General features: G+C 42.1%; 1 protein-coding gene across 5 annotated transcripts in view; it reads right to left on the bottom strand.

Annotated features, from left to right (window-relative positions):
• The window catches only part of nab1b (NGFI-A binding protein 1b (EGR1 binding protein 1)), a 55,753-nt gene that overhangs the window by 4,349 nt on the left and 24,103 nt on the right, over nt 1-27,301 (bottom strand). For all 5 annotated transcript variants that reach the window (XM_067987743.1, XM_067987744.1, XM_067987745.1 and 2 more), the window contains 5 exons: nt 24,192-25,025; nt 20,622-20,755; nt 20,455-20,506; nt 17,124-17,243; nt 7,899-8,064 (listed from right to left, as the gene is read on the bottom strand). In XM_067987743.1, coding sequence (XP_067843844.1) covers nt 7,899-8,064; nt 17,124-17,243; nt 20,455-20,506; nt 20,622-20,755; nt 24,192-25,010 — 1,291 coding nt within the window. In that variant the 5' untranslated portion in view covers nt 25,011-25,025. The remainder of the gene's footprint in view (nt 1-7,898; nt 8,065-17,123; nt 17,244-20,454; nt 20,507-20,621; nt 20,756-24,191; nt 25,026-27,301) is intronic.

Raw genomic sequence — 27,301 nt, 5'->3', positions numbered from 1 at the left:
TATGGGGACGGTGCCGGAGGACTGGAGGATTGCAAATGTTACACCCCTGTTCAAAAAGGGGAAGAGGGACAAAACCGGCAATTACAGGCCAGTCAGCCTAACATCGATGATGGGGAACCTTTGAGACACAATAATTCGGGATAAAATTAATTGTCACTTGGAAAAGTATAGGGTGATAAATGAAAGTCAGCACGGATTTGTTAAAGGAAAATAGTGTTTGACTAACTTGATTGAGTTCTTTGATGAAGGTAATGCGGTTGATGTTGTGTATATGGACTTTCAAAAGGCATTTGATAAAGTATCACATAATAGACTTGTTAGCAAGATTAAAGGGACAATGGTAGTGTGGATACAAAATTGGCCAAGGGACAGAAAGCAGAGAGTAGTGTTGAACGGTTGTTTTTCAGACTGGAGGGAAGTATACAGTGGTGTCCCCCAGGTGTCGGTGTTGGGACCACTGCTCTTTTTGATATATATTAATGAACTGGACTTGGGTATAATTTCAAAGTTTGCAGATGACACAAAACTCGGAAATATAGTAAACAATGTGGAGGATAGTAACTGACTTCAGGAGGACAAAGACAGACTGGTAAAATGGGCAGACATGAGGCAGCTGGAATTTAACAGAGAAGTGTGAAGTGATACATTTTGGTAGGAAGAATGAAGAGAAGCAATATAAACTAAATGGTATAATTTTAAAGGGGGTGCAGGAACAGAGAGACCTGGGGATGTATGTACACAAATCTTTGAAGGCTGTTAAAAAAGCATATGGGATCCTGGGCTTTATTAATGGAGGTATAGAGTACAAAAGCAAGGAAGTTATGCTAAACCTTTATAAAACAGTGGTTAGGCCTCAGCTGGAGTATTGTGTTCAATTCTGGGCAACACACTTTAGGAAGGATGTCAATGCGTGAGAGAGGGTGCAGAAGAGATTTACTAGAATGGTACCAGGGATGAGGGACTTCAGTTATGTGGAGAGACTGGAGAAGTTGTTCTTAGAACAGAGAAGGTTAAGGGGAGATTTGATAGAGGTGTTCAAAATCATGAACGGTTTTGATAGAGCAAATAAGGAGAAACTGTTCCCGTGGCAGAAGAGTCGGTAACCAGAGGATACAGACTTAAGGCGATCGGTAAAAGAGCCAGAGGCAAAATTAGGAAACTTTTTTTATATATAAACACAGCAAGTTGTAATCATCTGGAATGCACTGCCTGAAAGGGTGGTGGAAGCAGATTCAACAGTAACTTTCAAAAGAGAATTAGATAAATACTTGAAGGGAAAAGAATTACAGGAAAAGAGCAGGGGAATGGGACTAATTGGATAGCTATTTCAAAGAGCCAGCATGGGTACGATGGGCCAAATGGCCTCCTCCTACGCCATACCTACTACGATAATCTTAAAAATTAGAGCTAGGTCAATCAGGAGTGAAATCAGGAAGCTCTTTTTCACAGAAAGGGTAGCAGAAATCTGGAACTCTCTCCCCCAAAAGACTGTGGACAATTGGAGCTTTTAAAGACGGAGATGGATAGATTTTTGTTAGGTAAGGGTATCAAGGGATATGGAGCAAAGACAGGTAAATGGAGTTGAGGTGCAGATCAGCCATGATCTAAATGAATGGAGGAGCAGGCTCGCAGGGTTGAATGGCCTACTCCTGTTCCTAATGTTCCTGGAGTTAACATTTCAGGTCAATGACCTTTCATTAGGACAGTTTTGATGAAAGGTCATCAGCCTGAAACGTTGGGCCCGATATTAGGAGGGAGGTGGGTTGGCAGCGGGGGTCGATTGGGCACGTGGGTAATGCGCCCAATGAAATCGGGGTGCTCCGCACGCCATCGCAGCCTAATTGAAAGTACTTACGCATGCTTCCCATTCCAGACCTGCGCAGCGGGCACACTGCGCACCCGCATCACAGGCTGTCAGCAGGAGGAGCCCTATTTAAAAGGGGCAGTCCTCCAATGCTCCTCCTGCAGCAAAGAACCATTTTGGCAGCATGGAGCAGCCCAGAGGCAAGGCTGCACCAAGGTTCTCAGACTCCTTACTCCAGGTGTTTCTCGATGGGGTGAGGAGTAGGAGGGAAACATTTTTCTCATCAGATGGGAGGAGGTGGCCTCCCTCTGCCACCAAGAAGGCCTGGCACGAGGTGGCCGAGGAGGTCAGCAGCAGCAGCAATGTCTGCCGAACCTGGGTCTAGTGCAGGAAGTGCTTTAATGACCTAACCAGGTCAGCCAAAGTGAGTATACTTATGCATTCTCCCACACGCAGTCTTCCACATCACCTCCACCTGCACTGCCACCACAACACTCTCTCATCACTCCTCACATCCACTCAACCATCATCCTCACCTTGCCTGCACTTACACAACACCCCAGTTCCCACTCGAACACTAGCATGCAACCCAATCCTCATACAATTCATGGCTATGTCTCAAACGCACCCTCCCATGCATCTCCCTCACGGTCACCCCCACCCACACCAATGCATGCAGTGGTCACTATGCAACCATCACTCAATCACGCCTCTCTCTGTTTTGCCTTGATAGGAGAAGAGATGCCAGAATGCCCAGGAGAGGGCAAGCACCGGAGGGGGCCCACCACACCAGGTGGTCCTAACGGACGCGGAGCAGCAGGCATTGGAACTAAGCCAAATGCCGGAGTGGCTGTCCGTGGCAGACGCCGAGACTAGGAGTGCACAAACGGCTGGTGACAGAAATCTAACACTCAGCACTGATGATAACGAATGATTTTAACATCACTTAGCATCTGCAACACCTCAACATCTGTCCACATGCTTAATATTGCTTTCTGTTCTCTTGCAGGGCCTTCTGTGAGTGCCGAGACTGCGGAGGGCGATTCCTCAGAGGACCTGCCAGCCTCTGAGGGTGCATCATCAGATCTGAGCCAGCCATCTATCAGCGCAGATACACACACTTCAGTGGGTCCCTGTCCTCAGTTAGTTGGGCTTGCACATGGTGAGTCACCACACACATGTGAGCACGAGCAGACCCTGGTGGCAGAGGCAGCCGTGGAGAGTCCGCGTCGGTGGGAGCACTCTTCTCCAGGCTCTGCTCAGCTGGACCCAGATGCTGAACCCTGGGGGCCAGCCATGTAAAGGAGAGTCATCGGGGGCCAGCAGCACATTGCCAAGGTACTGGAACAGTTGCCACGCGCACTCTCCACAATCGCACAGAGGATGGAGGAGTCCAACTCCTGCACGAGTGGAATACTGTCACAGGGACGTGAAGGCATCTCCGAGATAGTGTCGCGGGTAGGTCCGGGAATTTCTGCAATGGAGGAAAGGCTCGCCTCCATCGAGCTTCAAGCACGGCTCAACAATGAGTCCATTCAGGCCCTGACAACGGCCGTTTGGATTCAGGGTGAGCAACATTCTGCCGCCTTAAACAGGCTGACAGATACATTACAACTGGCCTTCCAAGGCTTCACACAAGTCTTCCAAACTGTCGTCCAGCAGGGTGGAAGGAGTGATATGGGCCTGGCCCAGGAGAGGGATGATTATGATGAAAGGGACATGGAAGTGGGGACGTCACTCAAAGCGCTCCCACGTCTCACTCGTTGTCCCCCTCTCAACCAATACCCGCAATACTGCCTCGTCTCCAGGTGGCCAAGTCTGCCCCTGCACAGGTGCAGGTGGAGCAGTCTTTGGAGGGGCCCTCACAGGCACCGAAACCCAGAGGGCGTCCGCACAAAGCATCTCATCGGTCAGGGCATGGACAAGTGCAACCTGCCACCACCTCTGCTGAAGCCACAGGGGTAGCACCACGTAGGGGTTCCCATAAAAGGTAAGGCTAAGGTTTTGTGAGCACAAAAGGGGATGCATGACAGAATGTCATGTTTTTCCATTTAGTTTTGTTTGTTTTGCCAAGCACATTAAAAATTTGTTATCACCACTACTGCCACGACTTTGCAAATTTTGTCTGGTTTGTGCAATAATTCCCTTTCCTGAGGATCACCATGAAGACCCACAACTAATGCCACCCATTGTGTCACTGCAGAGTGGGTGTAGGTGTATTTGCAGGGCTCTTTTATGCAGACGACAGAGATGCCGGCGATGTCCCCGGTGGCACCCTGGAAGGATGTGGAGGAGAAGTTGTTGAGGGCAGTGGTGACTTTGACAGCGACAGGTAAGAAGATGGTGCTCGGGCCAGCCGGGAGCAGCTTAGCATCAAGGAGGCTGCAGATGTCCACGACTACATGTCGAGTGACTCTGAGCCTCCATGTGCACTGCTGCTCAGAGAGGTCCAGAAAGCTGAGCCTCGGTCTGTAGACCCTGTGGCGAGGGTAGTGCCCTCTGCGACGCATCTCTCGCTGCCGTTGCCCTCCCTCCTGCTGTGCAGGTGGATGTGTCACAGCACTGTGTTGTGGAGCTCCACGTGTCAGAGGTGGACGCCGTGGGGCTGGCGATGCTGTTCATCCTCCGAGGAGGTCATGACTGCAGCTATGGCGCCCCCCCCCCATCCGCAAGATGTACATTTGAGGGGGTCCGCAAGGTCGGTAAATGTGTCTGCACACCGGGGTTGAAGTTCCAAGTTTCTGAATTTGTGTGTCAGGAGGAGGGTGGTGCAGGCCAAACTTTGTCCAAAGTGACAGAGTGGCCTCCTGCAATGAGTGAGGGTCTCCCCCGCCCACCCCCACCTGTCAAATGGATCTTTGCAGCTCCCACAGGCTGGTGGCTGCAACACGTCTGTTTCAATTGGGAGTGTTTCCCCCACACGCTCAGTTGAGATGAAAATCCCACCCCTCCTAAAATATCCTCCCAATCAGGTGTGCAAACAACCTGAACTATCAAATTAATTGGTTTAAGTGGGAGTCCCGCATGAGGGGCTGCACACGCATCTAAGCACGTCATTGGGGGAACTCGGAAGTGGGCGGGTTGGATCCGGGCTCTGCACCCGCCCCGGGAATCCCGAATTTTAGCAGCTCTCCCGTCACGAATGCACCCACTCGGACATCCGAAAATCGACCCCATTAACTCTGTTTCTCTCTCTGCAGGTGCTGCCTGAACTGCTGACTGTTTCCAGTATTTTCTGATTTTATTACAATGTTTTAGGCCACATAACCTACACTTGGTAGTTTTCTTTCCTGTGGTTTCTGACTATCATTCATATCCCCGTAAACTCTATGCTCTGTAGAACATGAAGATATTTTTGTTTCATTTTGCATCTGTAATATCACACCGTCGTTGTTCATTACTGACAGTTGCCTCACCAGGTAGTCAGCTCATCCAGCCACAATATTGACTGATTTTTCACCAACTGAAATAATGGGAGCGGGCAGTGGTACAAGAACACTAAGGTAAGGCAATGAGGGAATTAATTTTTGATGTGAACAAAGTCCTGTTAGTTTTAAGTTTGTACATGCACTGATGGCAGTCTGTTTCATACATGTGCTGGTGCCAAAATAAATATATTAGTAAGAAGGTCTGAATGGCAGACTTGCACAATTTTAGGTGTGCCTTCCTAAAATGCTATGCCTGCAACCATTTCTTTTGATGACACTAGCACTTATACAATCTAGTTTGGGGCAGCACAGTGCACCAAAGTACATACTGTGCAACAGAGCAGTAAGATGTAGGTCACACTTCTGAGTCTCCAGCTGCAACTCAATCACAATTGTTTTGTGAGGTGGAGGCACAGAAGACAAATACTTTCCTACAAGTAAATGGCAAAGGTCCTCTGGAAAGTATGGGGAGGAAAAAAAAAATCAAAACGATTACCCTTAAACAGAGTTTGATTGGCAACTAGGCAAAATATCTGCAACAACAAATTTCATTTATATAGCACCTTTAGCATAATAAATGCCTCAAAGCTCTAGGCAATGAGGAGAGAGGGGGCAGAAGTAGGGAGTCAAAGGAGGTGGTTGATTGTCATGGGAATTGTCACTATCCTGCAGAATGATAGTGCAATAGGGAGGATTTAGCTGTAGAGAGGGAGATGTGGTATGGCGTGTGATGGTCACGCCAAATCTGGCTGTGGGCAAAATAGGCCAGCCGTGGGTTATGTGCACACGAGTCTGCAGCCCTCAGACTTAAGAATGTGAAGGTGAAAACTGTACTGAAGGAACAGCATGGGTCAGATCCATAATTAACTTGGTGGGGGACAAGGACATGAAAGGCAGAACCAAGCAAGCTCTTGAGTAGATTGCAGATCACCAGTGTCATGACCAGGCCAAAGGACGAGGAGTTGGGAGTTGGAGAGTACATTAGAGGGAGCTAGGGTTTACGGGTAGTTGGATTGGAAATGGGCAGGGAGATATGGATGGTGGTTAGAGAAAGCCTCGTCAATGCTTGAACAAGAAAAAGATACTAAAGGACTAGGCCAAGAGGCAGAAATGGGACTTGGCAATCACTGTGAGTTGCACAAAGGTCATGGTAGAATAATGCTCAGGTGATGCAAATTTGGCGGAGAGGGGAAAGGAATCATCATCCATGAGTCAAGTTTCAGCAGGTCCAGAATGTTAACCGGTATGCCCAGGATGAGGTGATGGATGGGGAGGATTTTGTTCACAATGGAGTGAACTTCCGAGAGGGCGATTCGGAGCAGACCAGTAGTTGGAGACTCAATGGAGTCAGGAGGTTGTACAAACTGTACAAGATGATTGCTCGGAAAAAGGGACAAAGCAGTTGAAATTGCTGCTTTGGGAGAGACAGCAATGGCTGTCATAGTGGACACAGCAGAGGATGCCAATGATGGAACAGAGGGATGCCATGGGCACATCCAGGAGGGACTCAAGTAGTGGCAGGAATGTTTGAGGGGAGTAGTATTGAATGGAATGGAAAACTAAGGGGCATCCCCAAGACCAAGCTGTCCACTCACTTCCTGAGTTGACAGAGGTGCTAAAAGATCATGCTAGTCTGAGACCTGAATTGTAGCTTCACACTTGAGGATGTGAAAGTTACCAGGTGCAGTAAAATGCACTGAAACAAGTAGTTTGCAGACTACCCACTTAAAACCAAGTGCTAATTTAAGCTAATCCTGAATATAATAATAGGTAGACATTTTTATTAATTCTGACTCTCCAAAAAATATTCAAATATTTTCTCACTTATTTCTCCCCTCGTGTTTGTTACCACATACAAGACCGAGTGTCCTGGTGACCTGTTCCTATCCTTTCATTTCTTCTTCTTCCCCTCAGTGCTATTTTGGAAAAGCCAATTAGGAACCATGTAAAAAGTGGTCCGTCATTTTTCTTTCCCTTCCCCTCTGCATAAAATAGGACCAGTTGCTTTGCTTAGCTGCACAGCCTGTTGAACTAGGCCTAATTTTGTTTATTGTCAACATTGCATCCTGCATGGCAAATGGTCTGGCGACACTGCACTGATAAATTATTTTATCTAAGTGTACCTAACGTTGCATTCACACTAAATCCAATAACGAAAAGGGAGGCCTGCTGTGAGACCACAGGATTGCTGTTAGACATGTACAGTACAGAATATGTCTGCACATTAGATAATATACACATGCATGCACCTCTCTCCTTTATATTTTGCTTTTTGCAAACCATTGTAACAAAGCTAATGCCGCAGTGAATCCATCCATCACAACCCCTCTCCAATAGGCTGGGTTAGTTAGAGGACAGAATTAATCACCTTTACACCATAAATCAGAGGTTGGACAAAAATCAAATCCATTTTGAGATTTGGCACTACATGAAATGAAGTACAATTTCAATATTGTGCCTCAGCTTTAAAATTAGCTTTTTATAATTTATCAATACTGTGGATTACTGAACAAAATCACAATACATTTTGGCTCTGGTTCATCAATTTGAAATTCTATGCTAGAAAATGAAATTATATTTCTATTTAACAAAAAGCATATGCAGTTTAATTTTAACCAGTAGATTCATTAAACCTGGTAGTCATATATGCCAATTAGATTTTGTACCTGGTCCATCCATTGTTTCTGCTGAAGGGCTTCTGGAATTCTGCTCTTCAGAATACTGCCTACAAGCTGTGGCAGATAGACGTCTTTCAGACGATTGCAACAAGTCCTGTTCTGTTTGTTCACGCACAAGCATTATATATTTAGCTGCTATGGTTTCAAGTTGGATCTGAAACAAAAAAAATGTTCAATGATGTTTCAATATATTTCCTTTGATTCGTGAGCAGGATTTCTGTTAAAAGAAAAAAAACAATCCGCACCGCTGAGGGACTGTCTTAATCAATTCCCACAATTCACTCAAAATGCTATTTGAAATTCTTTTCATCCACCATTTTTCCCCTCTAACTGAAATTTCCAATGTCCAAAATAAACCTTTAAACAAAAATCAATTTTTTAAAAATTACATTCCACAAGAACGATTAGATTTATCAAATTTTCTTTTGTGTCTTTTAATGGCTGCTCCTTCCGGCTCCACACTCGGGTAAGTATATTTTAAAAACTTACCTTGTTGTTCATGGCCTGTAGACCTAGTATGCCTGAGTGCAGCCACACTAGCACCTGCTATCTCAAGCGAGGGCATTGCACATCGATTTTTTGGCCTTTACCAATATGACGGGCGGCACACTTCTGGCACGTAATGAGCATGCGCTTCCTGCCTCCCATATCGAAAGGTGTAGGAGGCCGTTTAGTACCTGTAAAACAGGTACTGCGCAGCCGAATTTCTAGGCCTTGATTTTTTTCTCGCTGAACCATTACTTGCTGAACCATTTTGACAAAAATCTTGTCGACATTACTACTGCTTTTAATACAGGACACAGTAAAATAAAGATCTTGGGCCAAATTTTGATGGAGTAGGGCATCTCACGTCATTCGTCGTTAGTTAGACTTTTTCCTGCATCCTTCAGCTCGAAAATTTTTTGAGCCATAACTTGCTGGAAGTGCAAGCTGATAATGGGGCATCTGGGACCAACAGTCTATCTCCTTAACTAATGAGATTTAAGAATTGAAAAAGAAACAGAGGAATGACAGAGGAGAATGAATTAGTCAAATTAGGTACAGAAAGAAAACTAAAGAGAGAGAGAGAGAGAGAAAGATTGATTGATTGGAAAGGAAAAGCAAGGAAAAAAAAATGTAAAAATTGAAATTTTTTAAATCTCCAAGAAGAATTTACTACATGCAGGAATGAGACTGAACAGTTTAAATTGTTCCCTTTCTGGGCCAGAGAGGTTGATTGGCTTACATTAACAATTATCACATTGTTAAGTGTACTTGCACTCTTAATCACCAGCCCTAATTTTCTGCAGCATGTTTAATGGGCAATTAACGTGCAAATCCAGCAAATTCTTAAAAATAACGGGGAGACTTAGGGCAAGATGTATTTGTGCGAAACAAGCTGCGGATTAGTGTAAATCGACCAGCAAGTTTTGGAGATTTGCAACCCATGGCATATCTCTTAATCCCCTGAACTTTCTGGACGATTTGCGCATTAATAATGGCATGCATCATTAACACGCCGTTATTTTTCCAGTATGATTCGGCCCATTGCATTGAATTTACAAATACATCCAATTAGTCCAATTTTCAAATGGTCAATTGTGTAACTAAACTGATTGCGCAATCAGGGGCAGATAAGGAATGTGTTTTTCCCACTTTGAAACAACTAGATAACTTTTTGGACCACGGTCATGTAACTCACCATGATAATGTTAGATGGAGAAATATTCAAAAATAATTTCTCCCATTTACATGCACTGTTGGTTTAACAAAATATTTAAGTGTTAGGCACCTCAAAATTGTTTGCTCATAAGAGGAACTGAGTTTCAATATCTCACTGCAACCTCTCAAACCAAACAAATATCCTGGCTTAAAATGTGAACATGCTTTTTCCCCTTAAAAAAAACTGTTTTAATGTACTATTCTTATTTTCAAACAGTGATCCTGGAGGACAGAACCATGCATTGGAGCCCCAATGCATTCCATGTAATGATGATACAGGTTCGACTACTTCTGTCTTCCCAATCACAAATGGCAATGGTGTTGGGAGGCACCAGGCAAAGGCCAGGTGTTTCCCCACATGGGATGGGGCAATCCCACCTTCTCATTCTTGAATTCCTCTTTTCAACCAGCTAACAGCTACACTGGATGCAGACTGCCCTTCCTATCCTCTCAAGCCACAGGAAGTACAGGGCCTTGGAAAGGGAGAGAGAACAGGAACAAGTATGGCCTGATTGAAGCAACAGACCTTTAAAATAAAACTTCTCAATTAAAATCCCAGTGTTCAAACACAGCACCATCTATTGGCTGCAGCATACATATCTTGGTAGCTCAGTAATCGGAGACAGCATACAGACCCCTGGATTTAATTCAGTGGAAAAATAATATCTCTATTCTCAAATGGATTTTCCTCTTGGGCTTTGCTGCAACATGCAACAGAGCGCCAACATGAAATTCCAGAGTATTAGATATGGGTTTGTCTCCTATACTTGCAATTCAATCGAGTTACTGACGTCAGACACATTGTGTGTCCATGCCAACTAGGGAGAGGACAGTGCTTCCACCACAAAGAACAGGTAAAAATTGAACGGCCAGTTGTTGCTTGGCTGCTCTGTGCATCTCTTAGCAACTGGTTTAGAATTGCATTGTGAAAGTCTGGGAGTAGGCCCTGCACTCACCTGTAGTTTGTGCATGGTCCTAGGAAACCTGAATTTGGGGAGAGGGTAGGAGAGAGAGAATTGGTAGGGGGAAAAAAAAGGAAGTGGCACAAATTTTCAGAAAACCTTCTCTATCTTTATTTCTTCCTTACTTCCCTGTCCATCACAACCTGTTGCCTTGAATGTTACTAAGGGGCATGTGATCCCAGTATGCCTGCTTTGGGAAACTGCTCTCTTCTTTGCTGTAAGGACATTAGAGTTTCAAAAAACATGGGTTTGTGGGATAGCCACACCTAGAGGTGCATTTCCAGACTTAGCATCTGTGCTCTTCCTTTCACAATGCAACTAGGATCTTCTCCTAGGCAGCAGATTGCAAGAAACAGATGTACAAAATATTCTTAGGGACAAGACAGTAAGTTCAAGAAGTTAATCAGAGACCATTTAAAATGCATCTGAAGGTTAAGATAGTTCCATAGTGATATGTAACTTTCAGTTTTTTTACTTGCAGCATTTTTATTGTGTAAGTAGCAGTTTGCAATGCGTCACATATTCACACGTCATCATGCCGTCAGCAAGTTCAAGACATGACTAGTGAATCATTAGGGGTGTGTGACATTTTAAAAATCATCCCAGCAGATTTTCATGCTTTTCCCATTACATGTAGCATGAACCAATACCTCTGACGGTAACTAATCAAGGTGGTCAGTGTCAATGAGCACCAGAAGTACACCAGTATGAACATCAGGGCTGCTTAGTACGGAATCATCTTCCACAACTACATTTCATTCATCAAGACAAAGATAGGTGCTATACATAAAATAAGGAGTTTCAATTGGGGTGGGGTGGAGGAAACCTCGCATCTTCTGCCAGCCCAACAGCACACCACAGAAAATCCCAAACCCAGATTTGTGTTAGCTGATTAGCCAGTGACCAACCTAAATAACAAGAGGAGATGAGCCAAACATGATGCATGCTTAAACTGTGGTTATATATAGCAAGTTACCAACCTCAGCCATGTTATTGTGAGAAAATACAGGCAGAAGCTAGGTATTCTCCACAGGAAGAGCGAAAGAGATAAAGTGGGGCAAGTAACTCAACCACTTTTGTATCCCCTGTTTTTACAGCAAATATAGATCATTTCAGCCAGGGATAATGGGTTTCACAAGATAACCATGAACAAATAAGTAATGTTCATATAAATGTGCGTATGGGGGAAGGTCAATAACATATTATAATACAACTACAAGGGTTGAGCAACCTTTTCAGGATTGTGATGAGCAACCTTTTCAGGATTAACTTAACAGGCAAGCTTTTAAGAAATCTTTTTACTTTCTTTAAAACAAGAGCAACACATTTTGGTAAAATAGTTGGTGGTATCATTAGAGAAATAGAAAATGCCATGGAAACATATCAAAGTAGCTGTATTTAGCAGAAAAAAGTTGTAGTTTGGATTTTTATTTATAATACACAAAAAAAAACTTTTCCTAGTCAAGTCTTAGCAGTTCATCAATCTTAAATTGTTAGGTCCAAACCAAAGCCATCCAAGGACTGCAACTATCCAAGAGCTACAGAATACAAAATGTGGAGGCAGTTAAAGCTTCCCTGGAGGGCATGGCATACCAATCTCATCCACATTTGGAGGAGGGTTTTCTGTGATATTCATGCATGGGGTAAAGTTCGAATTGATGTAGCCAAAAAATAGCAAAGTGTGTCCCTGGAAATGGCCACAAAAGGTCATCAGCAGGATGGTAGCTGAAAGAAGTATTTTTTTTTAAAAAATAGGATTCCAAAATTTCACTAGTACACTGGGGATCATATTCCATGATTCCATTTTATTTTACAAAAACGTGGATATGGAAACAAAATATTTGAATGTGTACCCAGGGTACTCTGTTGGAAGGTGCTGTGAATCCAGTGACTGCATAATTCAGTTTTATGTCAGTGATTCACAATGTTAGTTTTGTTCAATATTATAGTACCAAACCTCTCTGATTGGGCTGGTCTGTCTTTCAATAATATTTTTTTTGTTATTCGTTCATGGGACGTGGGCGTCGCTGGCGAGGCCCGCATTTATTGCCCATCCCTAATTGCCCTTGAGAAGGTGGTGGTGAGCCGCCTTCTTGAACCGCTGCAGTCCGTGTGGTGAAGGTTCTCCCACAGTGCTGTTAGGTAGGGAGTAATATAGGTGGAGTAGCACTGAGGCAGCTTCAGTAATGCTACTTTAACTCTGCCACTTATTCAGTCCAGACTGTGGGAGAGTGCGTCAACTTCCCACATTTACAATGCTGAATCCAGCTCTCCAGCACCATTAACTGCAGAAGCCAGTATTCTGGAATGCAATGTGTACTGAAACTGCCATAAATCATATCTACTTCTCAAGAAATCTGCAACTGATTGAATTAGTAATCTCATGTGGGTTAGTACCACACTTACTGCTCTGACTTCAGAAACATAGTAGCTTCACTGCACATATGCTTGAAAGAAGTAGTGTTATTGGATGCACCTCACTCTTGCAGCCAGGTAAGTTCAATAATTGCATTACAGTGTATATATAAGCTTGTCAAATTAAGCTCAGTGTAACAGCACCCCCATTCTGGCCTAGTGTGCATCCCCATCTTGGGGATAGGCTTTATATTGGTACTAAATCTGGAAGCACTATAGCATGAACTGCCTTGGATTTATTGCCACATCAATCTCTCACTTTCTCAATGTAATGAGCCTACTTTTGTGTATGCAATCAGATCTAAACTTTTGTTCCTTTCTGCTGGATGGAAGAAACCAAAGAAATCTGATCAAGAATGGATATTGACCCCTGGTACATATTCACCCCATTTAACAGAACTCTGCATAATTCACACAGCTAAGAGGGCACACCCCAATTACACTGCAGAAATACTGGTGTGAAGCCACAGTTCACGTTATCACGTGCAGACAAAATGAGAGGACAGAAGCCAGGTATCCAGCTGGGAGCTTAGAAAAATAAATGGATGACACCACCACTCAATCAGGCATCAAAAACATAAACTGGGCCTGTATTAGGCAGCAGAATTGGAATAAGCAGTTTCCCAAAGCAGGTATACCGAGATCATATGCTCCTTAGTAACATTCAAGGCAACAGATTGACTTCCCTGTCCATCACAACGAAACAAAATTCAGTCAGAATTCAAACCTTTTTTTGAAACGCATTTATTCCCCACTGCAAATGTTTTCCTTTTATATTTTGTCACACCCACACGGGACGACATATCTGCAGTTGCTTAGCAAGGTTATCTGATAAACAGCATTCTCCATTTTCTCATTTTAAAAGAACCTAAAAATTTTCACAAAATAGAACATTTCTGGAAATCTTTAACATGGCAAGTGTGAAACAGGGGCAGTGTATTTTTATGTGAAATTTTTCTCCTTCCCATTCAGGAGGCTGACTAATTCATTCCGGACTTCACTGTTCCAATTCTACAACTGGTGTCACTTGTGGAAATAAAACTCATATCCATAGGGAGACATTGAAATTCCTCTCTCACATGTATGTGGGTTTACCAAATGAGATTTACAGCTAATCGTTAACAGGTCTTGAACACTGCTGCTCAAATTATTTTAGAGCATCAGTATATATGTCCCAATCACTATTTAGCTAGAGTCATTAACTTGTTCCCTGTCTGATTTCTCTTCCTTACACTCATTATTCTTATCACGACATCTCGGTTTTCATTTTCTTCCGTAAAGCACCTCAACATGGAGTGAGATCTCCAGCTGTAAACTAAAGCCTCAATATCTCCACTGCTCTACAATGGTAATGTTATACTGAACCACGTATCAAGCTTTGCCTCAAAAGGAAATGTTTCTATGAGCCAACCAGCATTCATGGTTTTTTGAGGGTGACAGATATACTTGGCCAAAATGTAGCTAGAGAGTCAACAAAGTCGAAATTTTTCCATCCATGCCATATGATGCATAATTTAATTTTTGACATATCTGTAGCCTGTGCAACAACAACTTGCATTTATAGTGCCTTTAACATAGTAAACCATCCACAGGGCTTCACAGGAGCGATTTTCAAACAAAATTTGACAATGAGCCACATAAGGAGATATTAGGACAGGTGACCAAAAGCTTGGTCAAAGAGGTAGGTTTTAAGGAGCGTCTTAAAAAGGAGAGGAAGGTAGAGACGGAGATGTTTAGGGAAGGAATTCCAGAGCTTAGGACCTGGGCAGCTGAAGTCATGCCTACCAATGGTGGAGCAATTAAAATCGGGGATGCGAAAGAGGCAAGAATTGGAGGAGGGCTGTAGGGCTGGAGAAAGGGAGGGGTGAGGCCATGGAAGGATTTGAAAACAAGGATGAGAATTTTTAAAAATTGAGGCGCTCTCAGTCCTGGAGCCAACATAGGTCAGGGGCGAGCACAGGGGTGATGGGAGAATGGGACTTGGTGCGTGTTAGGATACGGGCAGAGTTTTGGATGAGCTCAAGTTTGTGGAAGGTGGAAGTTGGGAGTCCAGCCAGGAGAGCATTGGAATAGTCAAGTCCAGGAGGTAACAAAGGCACAGATGAGGGTTTCAGCAACAGATGAGCTGAGGCAGGGGCGGAGACAGGCGATGTTACGGAGGTGGAAGTAGATGGTCTTGGTGATGGAGCAGATATGTGGTCGGAAGCTCATCTCAGGGTCAAATAGGACACCAAGGTTGCAAATGGTCTGGTTCAGCCTCAGATAGTGGCCAGGGAGAGAGATGGAGTTGGTGGCTAGGACCAAAGACAATGGCTTTGGTCTTCCCAATATTTAGTTGGAGGGAATTTTTGCTCATCGGACAAGCAGCGTGACAAATGAGAGACAGTTGAGGGGTCGAGAGAGGTAATGGGGGTGAGGTAGAGCTGGGTGTCATCAGTGTAAATGTGAAACCTGACATTGTGTTTTCGGATGATGTTGCCGAGGGGCAGCACGTAGATGAGAAATAGGAGGGGGCCAAGGATAGATCCTTGGAGGACTCCAGAGGTAATGGTGTGGGAGGGGGAAACAGAAGCCATTGCAGGTGATTTCCTGGCTACGACTGGCTAGATAGGAATGGAACCAGGCGAGCACAGTCCCACCCAGCTGGACAATGGAGGAGAGGCGTCGGAGGAGGATGGTGTGGTCAACCACGTCAAAGGCTGTAGACGGGTTGAGAAGGATGATAGTTTACCACGGTCATAGTCACATAGAATGTCCTTTTGTGACTTTGATAAGGGTCATTTCAATACTGTGGCTGCGGCAGAAATCTGATTGGAGGGATTCAAACATGGAGTTGTGGGAAAGATGGGCACGGATTTGGGAGGCGACAACAAGTTCAAGGACTTGAGAGGAAAGGGAGGTTGGAGATGGGGCGATAGTTTGCAAGGACAGAGGGGTTAAGGGTTTTTTTTGAGGGGGTGATGACGGCAGATCTGAAAAGCAGGGGGACAGTACTTGAGAAGAGGGAGCCGTTAACAGTATCAACTAACATGGGGGCCAGGAAGGGAATTTGGGTGGTCAGCAGTTTGGTGGGAATAGGATTGAGGGAGCAGGATGTGGGTCTCGTGGTCAAGATGAGCTCGGAGAGGGCATGAGAAGGGATAGGAGAGAAACTAGAGGAAGATACGAGTTCAGGGCTAGGGCAGGGATGGAAGTGGCAGAAGCAGCTGAACGGACAGTCTCAATCTTAGTGACAAAGAAGTCCATGAGCTCCTCGCACTTTTCGTTGGAGGTGCACTTGAAAGGGAAACAGGTTGGGGTAACTGTTAGCCCTGTGGAATGATATCCTATTCACACCATGCATAAAGTTGGAAGTTCCAATTCATAAAAGCCAAGGATCTGCCTAGGGAAGCTACCTTTTTGCCGTGAACATGAAGTTGAAGTATTGGAAGAGTGCCTGATTTATAATGCAACCCATTGTAAATGATTATCATTTTTTAAAAATTAAACCACACACATGGTATAAATTCACAGCATGATACAAGGCAGTACAACTGCCTGCACTACTCACGGGTTATGTGGCCCATGCTAGTTAATGGTTCCTTTATCGTAGATTCCCAACCGTTACTGTCTGTGGCTTTCAGCAGCAGCAAAAGTAAGATGCCCTACACTGCAACCACAGCTTGTACCATGCGAACAGTTCTACCTGCTTATTGCTCAGTCCCTTGATGGGATGTACAGTATTTGCACAAAGACATGTCGTCACGATGAGGTAAACAAGTGCCGTAGATTTTCAAATAAAAAAGGACAAACAACTGAAACCAAAACTTGTGGTTTACACCATTAAGGTCACCCTCACCCACTGCCCTGCAGAGGCAGTGCAGTGGCGTCAAACTATATCAGGGTGTAATAAGCAAATTAAACCTGAAGACTTTGTAATCACTTTCATGCTCCAAATGACGGTGTTCGTGACATTTAGAAATATAAGAGAAAGCTCTTAGTCACCAGTGTTTTATATGGAAGTTAGTCTAGAACCTTCAACATTACTTTAATTAATCTATCCACTGAAACTTTTATTGTTTAAAGATCAACGAATATAAGGATTTGCCAAATATTTATAAATTATATGCAATTTTGAAACTTTCCAATTTTGTACCTGAATATTACGGACCATGGCATCATCACCCTTCATCTTGGCTAAAGCCATTTGTTCTTTTAATGTCTCTTGCCTCTGTTGCAAAATCTGTAGCGATTCTTGAATATGAACAGAACCATCCTGCAAAAATGCAACATCAGTTAAGCACTTCATCATTATGAAGGATCTTCATATCAAGCAACTGCAGTCATCAGTAAAGACAATATGTTGAGTTTTGATACTGTAGTGCAATCGAGAGCTGCATTAAAAACTCTTCAGCATCCAGAGATTTTTTAGAATCAGTTCCACAAAGCACAAAAAAAAAGTCCATACGCGATCTTACAAATGCTAAAGAGGCTCCATAAAATACATCTTAGCTATAAATTTGTAATATAAAAACATTTTGTAACAAACGTATACAAAAGCTAAATGTCCTCCCTTGCACTATAGGAGGTCACATTCATAAATACTCTGCCATGATGCAGGTCAATTCCTGCTATGACCATCTAACATCTCCAAAATAGATGCCTGGTGTACTTCACGATCATCTCACAGAAGGTTTCTGGAGAGGACACAAAGCCCTGGACACAATTTACTTTGCACCAAGCCAATTTTGTGGCAGGTTACCAACAATAATCATGAAAGAACTCCTAACGTGAATTAAGAAAAGGCCAGTAAGCCCATCAAATTGTATATACAGTCCATATACAATCTACCCTACTCTGTACCATCTATTTAATCTTGAGGGCAAATTGGGCATAGACAATCCCTGATCCTGGCTCTCTAATTATCTACTCAAGTTAAACAGTTGGCTTATATATCGCTCTCATACATAAGTAAACTGTACAATAGGGGTACAAAAATAGAGGAGAGCCAGGATCATATTTCCCCCCATTCCCAGCCTTTCTGCCCAAAGTCTGCTTGAGCCTCAATTCATAACTTAGAGCACTAAACCTTAGAAGAATTCTGCCATGCTTTTCTCAACCCATCACTGTCCTTTTGATAAAGTACCCAAAATGCAAATATGACGTCAACAGCGATCTAAGCAAGGTTGAAATAACTTGTCTTGACTTTAAAGTGAAATTCCCTGAAGAGAGATCTTAGTATTTAATTAGTTTTGTTCACAACAGCTTCACATGGACTGTAAACTAAGTGAATGATCACCAGTAATATGACAATTCCTTTCTGTCCTCATTGGGAAAAAGAGCAGTTACAGGCATTGAAGCCTTTTGCATGAATGTGTGTTTTCATTGCAAATACAAGGAGTGTGGCAAGCGTGAATGGCTTGACATTCTGCAACCATTGCTCTCTGCCACTGCATGGTAAAACAGGCTGTATAAGAACAGCAAAGTAAAATGGGCCTGCTCTGCCTATTCCAAGCAGTTCCAATTCTAAACAGCATTAACATATGTAAACACAGGCATGGATTACCACAGTGTATCAAACAGAATAGGAATTTAAAGCTTGGCTGCTAAGATTTACTATTAGCATGACACTGACATTCATAGTGGAAATGGAATTCTGCCCAGTGTGTGCATGGTTCTGGAAAGCATCCCTTTTAGCAGCCCAGCCAAGAACTGCCAGAAGCATTACAAGTGAAACTTGCAGACTTGAACAAGAGTCAGTCCAGATACTTGAACCTGTGAACTTTATGTTATGAAGGAAACTTCCTGGCATTCCGCTACGGTGCCACTGAATCCTGAGAATCTCAAGAGTTTGTGAAATTAGAAGGCTACCACTGATGTACAGTTACCTCCACTGGTTTCTAATCATTTCCAAACCTGCATTTCACTGCTTAGAATTCACAGGTTATTCAAGTTTGGTATTCAGCCTGCATTAGAAGAAAGTCCAGTTGAACTATTAAATAATAGACATTACAGAAACACAATCTAACTTTAAAGCATTTCTGGCATTGCTTTTTACTTTTTGTACAAACAACAAACAAAAAAATTGATATAATGACTTTGCATTTGGTAAACTTGAATATCACACTCTCATACTATGGTATGAGATGTACAGATATATATTTGTACTTTTATTTAGAGACAATAAAAAATATCCTGCCCGCACACCCATTTCCTTGTTGACCTACATTGGCTCCCTATCCTCCAATGCATTAAACTTAAAATCCTAGTCTACAAATCTCTCAGTGGCCTTAGGCCACCCTATCTCTGCTGCCTGCTTGAGCCCTATATCCTCTCCTACACCCTCTAATCCTTAGATTCTGGCCTGGTGTGTATCCCACCCTTCCCATCATCTACTATCAGTGGTGCAGCCATCAGCCACCTTGGCCCTATCTCTGGAACTCCCTCCGCCTCTCCACTTCTCAAAACCCACCTTTTTGAACAAGCTTTGAGTCACCCCTCCGAATTGCTCCCTTCATGACTGGACATCCATTCCCTTATCTCCCCCCATCTGTGAATTGATTTGGGCCTTTTTTAACATTAAAAGCTGCATAGAAATGCAGGTTATGTGTAGCAGTCAAAAAGTAGTAACAAGTCTTGAGACGAGATTGTACATTTAATGCATGCTGAAGGAAGGAAAGTTTTATTCTATTTTCTCTCTTTTTTTGTTGACACAGCGTATCATACCGAACACCAATGAATTGATGAATGAGGATGTCCACACAGTTGTCGTATGATCACTGCACAGTTCAACATTTAGTTGCCAGAAAATAATACCGTCAATGTGTGTAAATACTTGCATACGATATCTACAACTGCCATTTAAAATACTAACACATCCTCATGGATTATATTAACTTAAATAACCACAGCCTACAGTAATTGCATCTGAAACTATTGAGTGTTTTTTTTGCATTGTAGGCTGTGACATTTGCCCTAGTTATTGCACTCTGTAAGATTTCTGATTTTATCAATTCGTACCCTGGTTCTTTGTGTGAGCTCCAACCATATGAATTAATGTGCACAGAAGTCCACATTCTGCGCATTTGCACTCTGAAAACACAATCACAAATTATTTCATTGCTAAAAAGGACCATGATTTCCAAAAATGAAATCTTCCACTCATTCAAAATGCACAAGAGCAAATTCCACCCCAAATGCACCCATTTTGCACACTGGCAACATAACCGTTGGCTTTTTTTTTGTATTTCTTCTTTCTTTTACGAGCTCTGTGCTTCAACACATTTGTTCCACTTTACTTCTCAGAAACCAGTGTGCAAATTATATGACTGCTTGAAACTTCCTGACATCTCGTAAAATAAAACTATTTTAACGTTCAAGTTATTGTCAGAATCTAGACATATCATTACATACCTTCAAATACTCATTAATAGAAGGGGCATTTAGGAAAGGGAAACCGGCACCTAAAATACTGAACCATACATTACCTCTGTTTTTATCCGTTTAGGAGACGATTCATCCTGTTCTGCACATCTAGACCTACAGTTAAATACAAACAAGCAACTTTTAATAATCTAACATGTGAAATGTTAAATGTCAGGAAAAGAAGAAAATCAAATACAAATTTTGAGAGTTTAAAAACAAAGGCCTTCACCTGGAGGTTTTATAAGTGTATTTGTAGGTTACTTCGCGGGAGACTTGTCGAGCCAACGTAAATAGTTCATCTCTCCGAGTGAGCAATGCGTTATCCTTTGAACAGAATTGAGCGGCTGCTTCATTAACAGTTAGCTGTAAACAAACGTCAAATTATGAGTTGCAGGACTACTTTGATGGCTCAGCTAATTAAAGACGGAATAGCTGAGCCATACTTACCAGGAAGGTTAGATCCCCAGTCCAATGTGAGTTAGCTGAGCCCAGCTGGGGCTGTGATAAAGGGGCTATGATAAAGGGGCTATGATAAAGGGGCTATGATAACAACAGCGGCTGCACTATGTAACTCATTGACTTTTAAGCACTTTGAGATGTTTCGGAGAAATAAATGCAAGTTCTTCATTATAATCTAGGTTAGCAAAAGGGGCAGGGGGAAATCACCAGAGGTCCCTTTCTTTATTGCTATCCATCGACCTCTGCTGGAAAGTGCACCTATGTCGTGGCTGGTTGAGAACAGGATAGGGCTCAGCTGCAATGTCCCATACAGTTGAATCACCAGCCAACACTTTAGGCTCACACACATCCACTTGGATGAGGTAATAGAGTATAGATGGTGTACTCCAGCAAGATTTCAACCCTCCAAGATAAGGAGGGATGGAAGAAAATTGCTGAAGAAAAATGGTAAAAAAAAGTCTTTCAACACAGTGTTTACAAAAACTTTAACCTTTCCATCACTGCATTGAAACAAACAATCTAATATTACAAGAACACACTCCCATAATGTAACTTCAGTTATCCTTTCAAGGCTAGATAGCACAGTGGTTAAGAACACAGTTCTTACTACAAGCAAACTTGATGTTAGCAGTGGTGCAGTAGAAAGTGCTCTTCTGAGGCTGGAATTGAGGTATGTTATTGGGCAACAAACTTGCTAGTTGTGCCTCTACTTTTATTGGGATATTTTTCACATAAGCAGCTCCTCAATTAAAATGTTTTTATGATGGAGAGGATTAAGACTTTTCAAGTTCTTCAAAATGTAATGCAGTTGAAAAAGATTGAATACTCAAGTAGTAAGCTCAAATAGTCGAATCATTAATTTAACATTAAAAAAGCTATTACACATTTTAATTTGATTTAAGTTAATAGAAAAAAATCAATTATAACTTCACACAAAGTCAATGGCCCAGATTTTGCTGCCAAAATAACAGCGAGTTTAATGGCGTTATTAATGTACAAATCGTTCAGCAACTTGTGGCGGGGAAGAGATGATCCGTGAATTGCGAATAGTCACAAGTTAAACTCACCGCAGAAAGTTAGGGCTGCTATTTAATTGCATAAGTACCTCTTTAATGAGGAGATTTATATTCCTGCAATGCCAACCAACCTCTCCAGCCCAGGAAGGGAACAATTTAAACTGTGGAGTCGCATTCCTACAGGTCGTAAATTGTTGTTTGAGATTTTTAAAATTGAATTTTTTTTTTCTTATTTTTCCTTTCTTTCTCTTCTTTTATCTCTCTTTCAATCCAATCTTTCTTTCCCTCTCTCGTTTCTCTTTCTGTACCTGATTTGACTTGAATTCACCCAATTTTCTTCTCTGTCATTCCTCTGTTTCTTTCTCAATCCTTAAATCTCATTCTTCAAGGAGATAGACTATTGGTCCTGTCATTCAAGGTCCCAGATGCCCCATGGCCCTCACTATGTCATTATCAGTTCGCACTTCCAGCAACTCACAGGGCAAAAAAATTGAGCTGAATGGTGAGGGAAGAAGTCTAACTAACAGGGCTTTGAGATGCCCAATTACAGCAAAATCAGGGTCAATATTGAAAAAGGACTTGCTTAGAATCAGTGTCCAGAGAAGGCTAGGCTTACTCTGCCCAAAGCCTATAAAACGTACATTGTACACATTACAGGTAATTTAAATTCTTGAGCATTTGTGAAATGCCTCCTTATAGATTCATTATAACTGCTGATAATTCTGCAATAGTGAAAAACATTTCTAGATCTGTTGTAATTTCTGCAGATCTTGATATAAAATTTGACTGGATAACAAATTTAAACAAAACCAACACTCCACAGTCCTGGTGACAGCAACAATACAATCCCGATCCAGAAAATCATAGAATCAGAGAATGGTTACAACACAGAAGGAGACCATTTAGCCCATCGAGCCCATGCCGGCTCTTTGTAAGAGCAATCCTGTTAGTCCCATTCCCTCGCTCTTTCCCTGTAGCCCTGCAAATTTTTTCCCTTCAAGTATTTATCCAATTCCTTTTTGAAAGTCACGATTGAATCTGCTTCCACCACCTTTTCAGGCACTGCATTCCAGATCATAACTACTCACTGCATAAAAAAGTTTTCCTCATGTCGCCTTTGGTTCATTTGCAAATCACCTTAAACCTGTGTCCTCTGATTCTCGACCCTTCCACCAATAGGAACAGTTTCTCTTTATTTACTTTATCTAACCCCTTCATGATTTTGAACACTTCTATCAAACCAGCTCTTAACCTTCTCTGTTCTAAGGAGAACAAACCCTGCTTCTCCAACCTATCCATGTAACTGAAGTCCCTCAACCCTGGAACCATTCTAGTAAATCTTCTTTGCACATTCTCTAAGGCCTTCACATCCTTCTTAATGTGCAGTGCCCAGAACTGGACACAATACTCCAGCGGAGGCCAAACCAGTGTTTTATGAAGGTTCAACATAGCTTCCTTGCTTTTGTACTCTAAGCCTCTATTTATAAAACCCAGGATCCCGTATGCTTATTAACAGCTTTCTCAACCGGTCCTGCCACCTTCAAAGATTTGTGCACATATACTCCCTGTTCCTGCACCCCCTTTAGAATTATACCATTTAGTTTATATTGCCTCTCCTCATTCTTCCTGCCAAAATATATCACTTTGCACTTCTCTGCATTAAATTTCATCTGCCATGTGTCTGCCCATTCCACCAGCCTGTCTACGTCCTCTTGAAGTCTATTACTATCCTCACTGTTGACTACACTTCCAAGTTTTGTGTCAAAATACTTTTGTTTACAAAACACTGATATCCAATACAGTAAGCAAATTAGTGGGACTCACGTAGTTTTGACAAAACCAAGACTTTCTCATACCTGAATAGTCCTTAGGGAGTACTAAACTTTCTTAGGCTACAAGTGAGCAGGAAACACATTTTAGTTGATGCTTTTCTGTCTAATGTCAATTTACCTTTTATGTAAGATCAGATTATACTGGTTCTTCAGCCCAACTTTTATTGGAAAGTAAGTACAGAACATAAATGACTAAACCACTTGCTTTGCACATTCTTGTAACAGATCTGAGTACCCAAGGCAGGGAACACTCCCACTCACTATGAACACATGCATGAAGATCTGTCATTTCTAAACTAGGGCGGGAGCTGAAATCCTGCCCACTTTCCAATAAAGTAGTACATGCCTGGTCTGATGACTGTGGAGAAACATTAAAGGAATCTTGGGCTCCACCTGTTCTACTAATTGAAGGACTGCAGTATGTACAATGTTGTAAAGGGTGTAATGTAAAAAAAAAGAAAAGTTGAGTAAGACATTGAGATATTCCAGTACCTCATGAAGCGTAAGATGTTTTCCATCCTTCCTTTTGGAATCGAACCGTCCATATATTGCACTATATTTTCGGATTTCTTCTTCTTTGTGGGGGTCGTCATCATTCATTTCAAAGATGTGACTTATCATTTTTGCTAACTTCTTATTGGTTTTTAAAAATTCTTTAACTTCATTTCCGTCCGTTTTTGGAATGCCCTGAACCAAACGCTCAACAGATTCTGTAATTGCAATGACTGCAGCAGCGTCAAGAGTTTCACCATTTTCTTTTGGAGAGGACGGAGATGCAGGATCAGCGGGGGAAAGACTGTGTTCGCTCTCGGTTGTGGACTGTCCTTGCCAGAACCGTGGTTCACTGCATATTTGCAGTGGTGAGTTCCCTGCCATAGCAGATTTGTTAGGGCCCACACCCTGTCCACATATCGCAGCCAAGCATTTTGGAAACTTAACAGGAGGTTCACGAAGGTTACTGTTTCTTTCATGACTGTTAGCATTTGACCCAGGAAAAGCAGCTGAGCCCTCAGATATTTTGTACAGTGGGATGCTGCTGACTGGTAGAGAGTTCAGGGGTTGATTGAAGACAGAGGGATTTGTCACCCAGTCTCTCAAAGCTTTTTGCAACCTCCTGACATGCAGAGGTTTGCTAGCCATGCCAACCAGAGCCATGATCTCCAAGAATTCCTCCTCCCCTGCTTCACAGAGCTGCTGCACATCGTCTCCCCCTTGCTGAATGAAAGCATCATAATAAGACAAGAGATTGGCTCGCTGTAGAATGCGATAGAGTTGCAATTCACCAAGGGTCCTCGGTAAAGAAGTTGCCATGACCAAATGCAGCACCTGTGTTCAAAAAACAGTAAATTAATTAAAGTAAAAAACCATTTGCAGAGTAAATGTCAGACTTTGGCTGTTCACACAGTGAATTCTGAGCATTCATACCACACTCCACCTCTGCTGTCTGTAGGTGGCATGATACAGGCTCCTCTTGTTTGCAGCACAGACATTCTCCAACGTTTATAGCCTGATAACTTGCCCACAGTATTAAGCAATAGGTACTCCCATGATACATCCATAAGTGTTAACTACATTTGTATTTCATTTAATATTGTTCTTCATTTTAAACCAATCCAGTGACATACTCATTTTATTTAGCTGCAAAATGGCATTCTTCCATAATCAAAAAAAAATTCCACTTGAAAAATATTTCTCGTTTACCGGATCAACGAAAAATAAAACTGAAAAGAAATGGCAAGACTCTCTTCAAATATAAGTTATGAGTGCTCCCTGAAAAAAAATTAACTACCATATTTTTGTCTTAGTTGTTCTGGATATTTTTATTAAAACAGTGTGTTGATGACATAATTGGCTGAGGTATTGAGCCAGACACTGCAAGGGAATTGAATTTACCGTAGAAGAGTCATCAAATCAGAGTGCTTCTGTACTCGTGTCATTTCAACTGTGTGTGTTGATTCAATACTCTGTCACGGCAAACTTAGCAACTCCCAGTGTTCCAATCACTGGAATGCCTCTACTGTACAGGAAAATGGCCTTTATGCAGGTGTGCCAACAAAAGAAAATAAAAGATGCTGGTAACTACAGGATGTGAGTGAGTGAGTGAGTTAATGTCTGAATAGGTTGTAGCAAGTCTAAAGCTGGGATACTGGGCGTGTTAAACAGAACAAACAAGGTACAAATTTCCTCCAAGGGCAGGTAAGTAGCCATCACTAAATTAGCATTTTAAAATCCATGGGGCCTATTATAAAAGTGCCATGTTATTGAGGTATTAAAGTCTCAATCAAATGCATCTGTTGCATTTTTTTGCTACATAGTAAATATCAGAATTTAATTTTGATACTTTATTATTTTTCCCCATGTGTCAACAAAAAGGGAAAAATGTACAGTCTATAGCTTCACCGACTGTTAAATAGGAACAGGAGTAGGCCATTCAGCCCCTCGAACCTGTTCCTGTTATCAGCATTCAATTTAAATACCAGTCAGCAACATAAGTTCATCTATAATTATGTTAATGATGGGAAGAGATGCAATTGGAGTGTTACCTGCTTAACTATAAAGACAATATACTACCTGTATTGCACCTCTTTATTTAAAGTTCTTTCTCCAAGATAAGAAACAGCTGGGCTCAGAACTCTGGTCTGCAATTGTTTGTTTGTTTCTTCCTTCCACTCCCTCCTTCTCCCTTCCTTGGGGTATTTGCATCAGTAGGCTGTTATTTAGCTTGTCGTCACTACCAGAATTGCTAACTCCTTACCATTCTACACTCTGATCTCATCAAAAGATAAAACAATCAGTCCAGTTCATTGGACATCTTCATCTCAGTAATCATTTAAAGTCACATCAGGGATATGCAATGTATGATTTACCAGACTATTAGAGTTTCAAGTAAATAATGTCATATCCAATAAAATATTGCTGATGAAGTGATAAATGAGAGCAGTCAAAGGCAGTGCATTTTATGAATATATACAGATCTTAGTTGGAACTGGGGCTAAAGCCAAAAACAAGGGATTCCATCAATTAATTCAGGGGAATGCTCTTAAATTATTGTTCTGTAAAGTGGAAAAGGGTGGAAAACAAAGTGTAAAGTTCTCTTTCAAAATATTATGTAACATACATTTAACAACCGGTGACTGGGAGTGTATTATAAAGCTGTAAGACACTAATGGGGTGAAATTGCTGCTGTCAATAATTATAGTAGAAAACATCAGCATACATATTAAATAGGATTTCCTATTTTGTATGGATGCTGATTTTTTTTTTGATAAAAAAGGATCAACAGGAAGAATTTCACCACCCAAAGACTTGAACAAAGTTAAGCTTCAGCAAGTTAGAAAGTTATTTGAACCCCATGAACATGTTGCAATCTCAAACATGCTTCCAGCCACTTTAAAATGTACAACAGGAAACCATTTGTCAGAACATCTCCCTTGCAGAAATGACCAGCCATCCAACTGGTTGCAGCTCCCAGCTTGTCCTGAGTGTATAATTATATCATATAGTAAATTAGCTTCCTTGCTAAATAATTAATGCAATACAACTGGCCCCTACCATATGTAAATTTCAATATATATCCCATACCAAGTCCCACACTCCTATCC

The sequence above is a fragment of the Heptranchias perlo genome, chromosome 7, assembly GCF_035084215.1.
Source record: "Heptranchias perlo isolate sHepPer1 chromosome 7, sHepPer1.hap1, whole genome shotgun sequence".
Lineage (NCBI taxonomy): Eukaryota > Metazoa > Chordata > Chondrichthyes > Hexanchiformes > Hexanchidae > Heptranchias > Heptranchias perlo.
The sequence above is the reverse complement of the archived record's forward strand: the minus strand, read 5'-3'. Positions and strand labels throughout refer to the sequence as shown.